The sequence below is a fragment of the Gadus macrocephalus genome, chromosome 19, assembly GCF_031168955.1.
Source record: "Gadus macrocephalus chromosome 19, ASM3116895v1".
Taxonomy (NCBI): Eukaryota; Metazoa; Chordata; class Actinopteri; order Gadiformes; family Gadidae; genus Gadus; species Gadus macrocephalus.
Window position 1 is genome coordinate 13,519,608 of NC_082400.1, and position 10,193 is coordinate 13,529,800.

At 49.2% G+C, this 10,193-nt stretch overlaps 2 protein-coding genes across 3 annotated transcripts; one reads left to right on the plus strand and one right to left on the minus strand.

Annotated features, from left to right (window-relative positions):
- Nucleotides 1-211: 211 nt before the first annotated feature.
- On the minus strand, nt 212-2,026 carry rhno1 (RAD9-HUS1-RAD1 interacting nuclear orphan 1). Its single transcript, XM_060038295.1, has 2 exons — nt 1,517-2,026; nt 212-1,381 (listed from the first exon to the last, which is right to left on the minus strand). The coding sequence occupies exons 1-2, from the start codon at nt 1,682-1,684 to the stop codon at nt 590-592; spliced, it is 960 nt and encodes a 319-aa protein (XP_059894278.1). The 5' UTR covers nt 1,685-2,026; the 3' UTR covers nt 212-589.
- Nucleotides 2,027-2,099: 73 nt separating this feature from the next.
- foxm1 (forkhead box M1) lies at nt 2,100-9,114 on the plus strand. 2 transcript variants are annotated; one of them, XM_060038292.1, is made up of 9 exons: nt 2,100-2,292; nt 2,894-3,412; nt 3,824-3,960; nt 4,526-4,735; nt 5,170-5,298; nt 6,425-6,484; nt 7,316-7,367; nt 7,626-7,819; nt 8,314-9,114. In XM_060038292.1, exons 2-9 carry the CDS (start codon nt 2,938-2,940, stop codon nt 9,070-9,072), a joined length of 2,016 nt encoding a protein of 671 aa, XP_059894275.1. In that variant the 5' UTR covers nt 2,100-2,292; nt 2,894-2,937; the 3' UTR covers nt 9,073-9,114. The 2 variants fall into 2 exon arrangements, with proteins under 2 accessions (XP_059894275.1, XP_059894277.1); XM_060038294.1 differs by having other exon boundaries at nt 2,101-2,292; nt 8,317-9,114.
- Nucleotides 9,115-10,193: the final 1,079 nt, after the last annotated feature.

A 10,193-nucleotide genomic window follows, 5' to 3' on the forward strand; every position in this document is an offset into this window, starting at 1 on the left:
TTTATCAGAAACAAGCATGGTCAGCCACTGGACTTTAGGTGGTCTTTGGGTTAACCCCTACCAAATACTTTTAATAGTTAATCACATTACCATAATAAATAAATAAATAATCTAAATCTAAGGATACTTGTATAACTCTCTCTCTTGATGTGTGAACAAGCAAGTCCTCCGTAATTCAAAATGTAGTACAAAATGTTTTGGACTTATCACATTCACTTTCAGACACATTCATATTTTTATTTCAAAATAAACAGGCCTATGTATTTCATTTATAATTTTCTTAAAGATTACTGCTGAATGAAGAAATGTATTGCAATAGTAAAAATGTGTAACCGTGTATCTGTTCAATAATCAATTACTGCAGCCCTGAATTGAACAATTCTGCATAAAATATAAGCCTATTCTAATGATAACCCTCATATTCTGCCCCATGATTATTTCAATAAAAAAAAACCAATGGAAACAAGAGTTAAATGCAAGGAAAACATGTCATTGGTCTGATGGGTACATTAATATGCACCAATTTATAACATTATTGTCCATGTGTTGCACACACACACACACGCTAACACACACACAACACACAACATCACCTAGGAACCAACGCGTCCACTTTAGAGAGATAGCCTCCTTTCTCCAGGGCCATCATCAGTCCCTTCCTCCTCCTCCACGTCACCCTCAACCCGTAGTCCTGTTCCGGGGTGTCGGCCACCAGGGTCTCTGGCTGGCTCTGTCTACATTCCTGGGACGGGGTCCCCAATAGCGGGTAAACACGGGCAGAGCGACTCCCCCGGCCCCCGTGAAGCACCTCGGGTGTGTCCAGGTCGGAGGGGCTGGGGACGATGCAGCAAACTGCGCCGGGGGTCTCTGACGTCGCAGAGCGGGGGGGGCTTGTTGTGGTGAGGGGGGCTGGGGACTGATGACTACCCCCGGCGGGGCGGCCAGGGGGCTGAGGTGGTGGCCGTTCTGCAGCGGCACTGGAAGACGTGGGGGCATCGCCCGGTGTCCCTCTGGTGCGTCTCTTTGACGTCTGTTGGTTGGGAAGAGGAGCCACCATGGAAGCCTGTTGTTGTGGTTGTTGTTGTTGTGGTTTTGGTTGTGGTTGTTGTGGCTGCTGTCGATTGGTCGAGGCCGGCGCCGCAACGGACACTTTGTTCGATTTCTTTGCGTGTGTTTGCTTTGATTGTCCGTTGATGTCGGAGGTTGGTGTCGGACCTCGGTCGAACGATAAGGTGGGGAACTTGCAGACGCTGGTTTTGGGACCCGGCTTTCTGGACAGTTGACTGCTTCGATCGAGGATGCTCGTGGTGGAAGGGCCCTTCCTTCTGCCCCGTCTGCCTGGGGGCGCTGCCAGGTGAGACTGGTCAAACTGTGGACTCACCTTGAAAGGGAAGAACCATGCGTGTGTTAACCGGTATACCAATGCTTGCTTTGTGTATAATTTGCATTTCTTGTTATATTTGTCACTTGAATGAGTTTGTTGTTCTATGTGCAACTTGTATGCAAAGTCACTCACCCACAGAGCAAGAGATGTATTGTCGTGTGTTGGCCTCTCTGTGATGAACGACTTGGGGTGTAACGCTGCTCGCACCTCGGGCTCCTCGTTTAGGAGTCTGGATCCATCTAGCGATTGCTCCAGGAACAACAGAGCAGGCTTCGGTGTCGTTCGTTTTTTACGGGGCATTAGAAATCATGACTGGCGACCTATAGTAGCGAGAGATTGCAAGATGCCCACATGCACGTAGCTATGCATAATTCACATTTGCATTTAGGGCGTTTAGCATCAGTTAAGCAATCTTAATTTCCGAAAAACGAGTACATCCTGCATATTATTTTTTTTACAGATCCACTGCTCCATTCTACTCAAATGTCAATCATACCGTACATGCTTGTACTAACATCCAATTCGACATCATAATCGTAAATAGCATGAATTTCAAATCATAACACGACCGAGCGATTCCCTTTCTGTTTTGTACCTCGTCCTCATTTCCCGGTTTCCACCGTACACGCTCCTGATTGGTCGACGGGTCGACGACGTCAACCGCTACCATTGGTCGATGTCGGCGTCACGTGATCACGTTGACAGGAGCAGCGCCCACAGCGGCGCCAAAATTCAAAAGATTTGTTCATTGAAATGACGAGAAGTGCTACGCGTTGACGCTACTATTGAACTGTTTTTTCACTAGTGCTGATTCCCTTGCTAATAGATCTGGATAAACCACAGCCTTTTGAATCCCTATCGGGTGGATTATCAAGCGGATCACGATGGAAAGTTGCTGCGATATGAAGGTTTGGAGCTGTCTTAATGTGTTTCCCTGTTAGCACTCCACCACCACGCTTAGCATCCGATCCAGAAGTGCAGCCCCTCTAACCATGCTCCCTTATGTAGACCTAGCACTTATTAACCCTATGGTCTAGTTACCGCGTAATATCTACAAAAAGTCCCCGACCCACTGACAACGCTCCGATTGGCGATTAAAAACCGTGAAGTATGTCCTGGTCCTGATCTCCATGTAGCAATGCGCTGTTGTGGACGCTAGCTGTCGCCTCTGTCCGATGTTTCCTCCTTTTTGATTCTTTATTTGACTAACTGACTAACTAATGAAACGGTTATTATAGTTTATGAACCGGATCTCGATAAAACGAGCTGTTTAGTTCATTAAGAGGAAGTAGGGAGTAGGTCTCGTATCCCCCGCAGAATCCAGAACCCTGGAGCGGTTCTGGTTCCATCTGCTGGTGCCTGGCAACACCTTCTAGATCTAACCGCTATCGGAGAAAGACGTTTTTTTTTTTTAAATAACCGTGCACAGTAGAAAGCGAAAGCGGACGGACTCGCTCGATTAATTTGCGATTTGTTCGTTCCCACTTTCTTGATATATCTTTTACACAGAGAAACCACGGATACCAAAAGGGGTTTTCTGCGATCTGAGCAGGATGAGACGAAGTCCAAGGAGACCCCTGATCCTCAAACGGAGGAAGCTACCTTTCCAACTGAACGACCCCCCGGCTAATGTGGTCCCGTCGAAGGAACCCTATGGACGACCACCACCAACACCTACACCATCCCCCAATGGGCCCTTCTCAACGGCCATCGTCTTCCCGGACGGCATCCAAGTCGTTTCCCACCCCACCAGGCCCGACACCCAGGTGGTGGTCATCCCAAAAACAGCCGATTTACAGTGCGTCATCGGAGCTCTGACGGCCAAGGGCAAAGAGCATGGGCCCAACGGACCCAACAAATTCATCCTCCTGAGTGGAAGCAGCGGTGGGCTGGAGAACGACTCGCATTTTGTGCACTTATCTGAGGGAGATGGTCCGCCACCACAGAGAATAACTGGAGGACCACAGGGTAACGTGAAGGAGGAGGGGGTTTGCCTGGACATTAAACCCCTCACCGGATTGAACCCATGTAAGGGCCTTACTTTGATAGATAGTGTAATGAGGTTGATTGTTTATTGATCTGTACAAGTTTGGGAAGGATGTTGTGGTTAGGGTGATCGACTCCCAGATGGAAGGATCTTTGTTTGATCCCCAATGTCCTGTATACCTTCTTCTTTACCAAAAAACAACTTGAAATTCCTGCAAGTCTGCTGAGTGACTCAATATTGAAATCGTTATGGTCTCTATCACTTCTCTACAGTGTTGGTGTTTACTCCTCCCAGATGGAAGGATCTTTGTTTGATCCCCAATTTCCTATTTACCTATTCTGCACCAAAAAAAACCTTTAAATCACTGCTTAGTGACTCAATAGGGAACCGGTTATCATTGTTGCTAACACTTGATGTCCCCAATATATTATTTATATTTCTTTGTCTGCTAGTCAACAAGGACCTGGACTGCAGTCCGCTTGACGACAGTCTCACCAACATGCAGTGGCTGGGCAGGATGAGCACGGACACAGAGAAGAGTGAGGGGGCGAAGGAGAACTACAGCCTTTCCCAGCAGGAGTCACAGGAGGTCAGCTGGTGTGATGTGGGCACCTGGACATGGGAAGTAGTCTTTGGGTGGCTGAGTTGGTTTGAGAAACATGTCCGCACATGTCTTCTATAAAGAACCCCACTAGAAGGACTGGGAGGGGTTTCTTCTGTGGTCCCCATTACATATTTGACATAGGGATTTTATCACATTCACGTGATATATTACCATATACAATTCCAGACATTTTTGGCAAACATCAAATGTGTGACTTAAATGGCAAATGTAATATTTTATAACTTAGATTTCTGAGCGTCTGCGTCCATTTCACACACATTGTTTTAATCCAACCAGCAGCAGCCCAATACCAATGTCCCAGTGCTTACTTCATAAAACTAAGTGAGCAATAGTATTTCGCTCCTGGCTACAAATACAAATGCCCTTTATGAAACTGAACCTTTTAAACACATTGCTTGAATACGATACTTACAGCTTATCAATCCGCAAACTCCCCTGACTCCCATATGCATCTCAGACCACCCCAGAGGTCTTTCCAACGCTGCCCACCCCTCAGACTCCTCCCTGACGCTTTATTCTTCTCCGACAGACCTCCGACAGCATGGTGGTGGAGGTGGAGGTGGAGGGGGGCGGGGAGGCGAAGGCCACCCTGTCGGACCGACCTCCCTACTCCTACATGGCCATGATCCAGTTTGCAATCAACAGCCGGCCCGGCCGCAGAATGACCCTGAAGGAGATCTACAACTGGATCGAGGACCACTTCCCCTTCTTCCAGCAGCAGACCAAGCCCGGCTGGAAGGTGGTAACCCCCCCCCCCCCCAGCCATTGACACAAACCATTTGGTGCTAATACTCTTAGCATGAGCTGCGGAGGTAGATAGAAACATCCACATGAGACTACTGTTGTTTACTCTTTTCGTGTCTTGGTTTACTCGAAAGGCTGTTTTCGTGGTACTTTAATTAGTAGTACTTGTTGTAGTGAACGTTGTAGTAAACTACGACGACCGTTAACAACTGTTGTAATTTACTGTTGTGTTTATCATAGACTACCGTTTACTGTTTTAGTGTCTTAGTTTACTTGAATGGCTATTTTCGTGGTACTTTAAGTAGGCGTACTTACTGCAGTGAACGTATTAGTAAACCACGAAAACTTTTTTTGATGACCGTGTACCCCGTTATCATTAGCATTGTTGCTTACATTCAATGGTTGTGTCCTGTTGGTTCCGCCCCTCAGAACTCCATCCGCCACAACCTGTCCCTGCACGATATGTTCACGCGCGAGACCTCGCCGGACGGCAAGGTGTCCTACTGGACCATCCGGCCCGAGACCGACCGTTGCCTGACCCTGGATCAGGTGGTCAAGGTAAGCCGTGGGACACGCCTCACTTCTTCACTGCTCAGGGAGGGTCAACATGGCCCCCGGCACCGTCCTCACCATGGCGGTTCATCATGTACGCATCAAGGCGGTCGTCGCTCGGCTTAGCTCAGGAGGTAGAGCGGGTTGACTTGGAACAGGAATGTTGCTAGTTTGATCCCAGAGTGTCGAGGTGTCCTTGAGCAATGCACCTCACCCTAACTTCTGCCGAAGAGCTTGCTGTCGCCTTGCATGGTTGACACCGTCGTCGACGTGTGAATGTGTGTATTGGCCGTTGTAATTCGCTTTGGGAAAAAAGCGTCTGCTAAATGCCCGAAATTAAATTGAAATTGATCAGAACTCGGTATTGTCTTCCTGGTCGTTGCCTTTTCCAAAGGCAAATCCCCCCCGTGGTTAATCGTTATCTTTACTACAACATCCACATGTATTGTGCCGTGTAATAACGCCCTCTTCATGTCCGTAATGTCCTCTTCAAGTGTGCGACGACAGAGTAGCCTATCCAAGTGTTTTCAGCTTAAAGGGGACCTATTATGCTTTTTCGACTTTTATGACCTATAAACGTTGTTATAATGATTGATAGTCATGTTTAACCACACTAAAGTGTCAAATAATGACGTACATGCATTTCGACGTATTCCCTGCTGACAGTATGGGTTGGCTGTGCAGAGCGCTAAACACTCGGGACAACACTTGCGATTCACATTTCCGGGAAATCATCTACGTAGAGGCACTCCTGCCGCGCCCCCATATGTCTGGTCAAATCTGCCCACGCGCGCGCTTCAAGGAAGGTAACCAATCACAACGGAGTTGGGTTGGCAGGAGGGGGGCGAGGGGGCGGAGAATGACGAAACCGAGCGTTGACAAAGAATGCTGAAAGCGCCCAGATGAGAGGAAGAGTTTCCCGAAAGTCTACATCGTTTTTTGTGTGTGGTTAACCATGACTATCAATCATTATAACAACGTTTATAGGTCATAAAAGTCTAAAAAGCATAATAGGTCCCCTTTAACGATCTGTCATAATTCGAACCCAGTCTTTTTTTAATTTATTTTTTATTGTGTTGGTCTCATTCTTTTTGATGAGCAGTCCTTCTCTTCTCTCTCTCTCCTCCGGCAGCCCGGCTATGAGGGGACGGTCACTCTGGTCCCGGCTTCCCGGTCCCTTGTCCCACACCAGGTAACGTTAGGTCCACCTTCGTCTCTGAGGGCTCTGCGGTCGGGAGGAGGAGTGCGAGGAAGCGGAGGGGTTGGGTGTGTGGTGTGTGGTGTGGCTCTCACGACAGCCCCTCGAGACGCTGTCGCCGCTGGGTACACATCGGGCCGTGTTGTGACACAGCCCCCCACTGGGGTGCACGTAGGGCTGCTCGATTATGGGAAAAATCATAATCACGATTATTTTGGTCAATATTGAAATCACGATTATTCAAACGATTATCTTTGAGTCTGAAAACGTGTTGTATTTATTCACCATGTCTCTCCCCAAAAAAACGTTGTAACTGAGAACTTTGAAATCACGCCTTAAAAAAATACACAAAATGGTCAAAAATAAAATGTTCCAATCTAAAATGATATACAGATATGTGTCCAGCTGTTCTGACCTTTCTATAAATCATTAAAAAATAATAAAAAAATAATAATTAACCAAAAATCGGACAACTCAATTATGTTAATTTTCTGATCGTTTGACGCTAAAATCGTAATCGCGATCAAAATTCGATTAATCGCCCAGCCCTAGGTGCACGTCTCTCTAGCGTCTGAACATGTTCTTAAAGATCTCGACTGGATATTGGATGGTTCTTCCTTTGCGTTATGTCTTTCCTTCTACTCGTAAAAAAAAATAATAGTTTTATGGTCTCTTTCTCTAACTGTCTACCGTTCTCTCTGATGCCTAAACAACCCCCCCCCCCCCGCGCTTGTTTTATGGTGCAGGGCTCTGTCTCCATAACCAAAATGCATGCAAAGGGAAAGTAGAAGGTCTATAAATATTTTTTACTTTATTGTTTGACAGGAGCAGACGGGGATGTTGTCGTCCTCTACAAGGAGTGTGGCTCGTGGCTGTGGTAAGTTTCTGCAAGAAACGGACCAGAAACAGAATCAGAATGAATCCAGATTGGGATTTATGGCCAAATTGATTCACTCATGCGGGGATTTTGACATGGTACATCGGCGCAATAGATACAAGATGTGAAATAAACTTTAAAAGTGCATTCAATCAAATCTCCAATCGGCACCAAAATACATATTAACACAAAGCTAGCCTTTGTGTCCTCCGGCCTCTTTACGCTGCCTCACCTCCTCCCTCTGCTCCGTGTGTCCAGTGAGGAGGATGAAGCCGCTCCTTCCCCGCAGCGACTCCTACCTGGTCCCCTTCCAGCTGCCCGCCGCCACCACCACCACCACCACCTCCATCTTCCTGCCCACCTCCTACTCCCCCCAGGTCCAGCTCCGGCCAGCCCCCCAGCGTACCCGGGACACCCCCCGGGCCAATAAGAGAGTGAGGATCGCCCCTAAGGTAATCCGTCTCGGTCGTCTCACGTCCAAGAGCTGTTCAGCTTTTCTCTTTTTCAAGCTTGTTGTCCGAGGTCACTTGGGTTTAAGGTGTTAAGGAGCAACTAGGGATGGACCGTGTTTAAATCAAGGTTTTTCTTAGTGCCGCCTTCCATTCACACACATTCATACGCCCACGGCAGTGTGGACCATGCGAGGCTAACGGCCATCTGCTCACGACTGGCTCGGGTCGAGTGTTTAAGTGTCGAGGTGTCCCTGAGAAAGACCCCTAGGGGGACACCTCGACACTTCGCCCAGACCGGCCAGGGATCGAACACCCCGCTCTAGCTCCTGAGTTACTGCCACTCCACAGGTACAGGCATCGGACGGAGGTCCCTTTTCAGATGCCCATCTCGTTGCGCGTACGTGCACGCTTTATACGTGACACGAGTGAGACGGCATTGGAATTCTGACCCGCCCCCCGCCCCCTCGGTTGCCCTTTGACCTCTGTGTGCTCAGCAGGTGGCGCACGTCGACGCCCCGGCCGTGCTGCTGCACCCCACCGCCAAGGAGTTCAAGGAGGAGCCGGCGTGCGTGTTGCTGACGCCCCGAAGGGCCCCGCGTCAAGGAGGAGGAGGAGGAGGCAGCTCGCGGCGCAAGCAGCGTCTGGTGCTCCCCGCGCACGAGGAGCCCGTCCTCCTCTTCCAGGACAGCTCCTTCTTCGACTCGGGCGTGGCCTCGGACGCCTCGGGACTCCAGGACACGCAGCCGGAGCTCTCCTTCAAAACCCCCGTCAAGGGCAGCGGCGGCGGCGGCGGCAGCAGCAGCCTCCTGGCCTCCTCCACGCCCAGCAAGCCGGCCGGCTGGGAGCCCTGGAAGGTGACCCCGCTGGGGAAGGGCACGCAGCGGGCCATGCTGGACTTCAGCCCCATCCGCACGCCAAGCGGGCCCCTGCACACGCCACGGCACACGCCCCAGCAGCAGCAGCAGCAGCAGCAGCACCTTCCGCTACAGGATTACTCCAGCTTCAGCTTCAGCTTCAACGGCACGTCCTTCACGGAGCTGCCGCTGTTCAGCTCGCCGCGGGAGCTGCTGACGGCGTGCGGGCGAGACTCGTCGCCCGTGGGGGCCGGCCGCTCGCTGGAGGGCCTCATGCTGGACACCATGAACGACAGCCTGAGCAAGGTGCTGGTAGACATCAGCTTCTCCGGCCTGGAGGACGAGGACTTGGGCACGGCCAACATCAGCTGGTCCGAGTTCATTCCCCAAATGTTGTAGGCCGGCGTCCGGAGGGAAGGGGGGGGGGGGGGGGGGGGAGGATGTAGCAATCAAAAAAAACAAACAAAAAAAGTTGGTTGTTTATCGATGATAGTGATTTAGTTTTGTGTGTTGTCTCGTCGCCCGCGTGACGTGGCGTTGTCCGGTAAGCTTTCCTTTTCTTTCTGCAGTTTTCCCCTCGTCAGTCACCTCCGTCACTCGCTGCCTCTCGGTTTCCTCTTGAAGGGGTTTAGTTTGGTTTAAAGCTCGTATCCATCTTAAGAATCTTTTGAACCGTTTCTAAGTGCCTGAGAGCAATCTTCATGCATATCTGTGTGTATATATATATGTATCTGTATGTTTTGATTTGCACATTTTTTTGTCATGTACAGTTATGTGGAAAGGTAAAAAATATGTGCACGTTTTAGAAACCACGGCCATTCAACTCCCAGCACGCCAGTCCAAGGAAGACGTTCTAGACTCATTCCCCAGCAGTGTTTAAGCGTATCACAGGGTCACAACATGAATGTGTGTTCGTAACTGTCCTTTCGTAACTGTACCAACCTCAGTGCACTTTTGTAGCCCGCAGTCCCGACGTTGGCGCTGGATTTCAGCCCAATTCCGGGAGCTTTGCGAAGAAATTTTATATTAGAGGAGTCTACGCATCGTTAAGCCCAAAGCAAGTGGAATTGTGGAATGTACGAGTTTTATTCCGGGCTTGTGTACTAGGTAATCCATTATATTTTATTAGCTGCATGCAGGCGATTTGTCCTGTTGAGGCTTGCTAGGGGAGCGTATCAGACTTTCAAGCAGAGCGATGTATCCTCGTTCGTACTGGCGGTTTGGTCCTTTGTTAAGGTGGGCTTCTGGTGGGCGGGGCGGGGGCTTTCATGCCAGCTTTGATGTTATAATATGTGGTGACGTGTAGGCAGGTAGAGCAGTGAGGTTGGAGCGTCGGCCATTTTTAATTGCAAGCAATAAGTTTCAACGTGTGATTTGATGTATCCTGGAAATAAATATTTATGACTGTGTAAACACTAAATCCAGTTCAGCCACAAGCATCAGATCAGTTCAGGCTCATTGTCACATTTTAATTAAAGCAACTTGACTAGCTACTGATGTTTCTGCCAGTGTTTTCATAT

Coding starts and splice junctions, on each gene's coding strand:
- rhno1 (XM_060038295.1), bottom strand. CDS start 1,684: ATGCCCCGTAAAAAACGAACGACACCGAAGCCTGCTCTGTTGTTCCTG. Junction 1,382..1,516: donor ATACATCTCTTGCTCTGTGG/GTGAGTGACTTT, acceptor TTCCCTTTCAAG/GTGAGTCCACAGTTTGACCA.
- foxm1 (XM_060038292.1), top strand. CDS start 2,938: ATGAGACGAAGTCCAAGGAGACCCCTGATCCTCAAACGGAGGAAGCTA. Junction 4,736..5,169: donor AGACCAAGCCCGGCTGGAAG/GTGGTAACCCCC, acceptor TCCGCCCCTCAG/AACTCCATCCGCCACAACCT. Junction 6,485..7,315: donor GGTCCCTTGTCCCACACCAG/GTAACGTTAGGT, acceptor ATTGTTTGACAG/GAGCAGACGGGGATGTTGTC.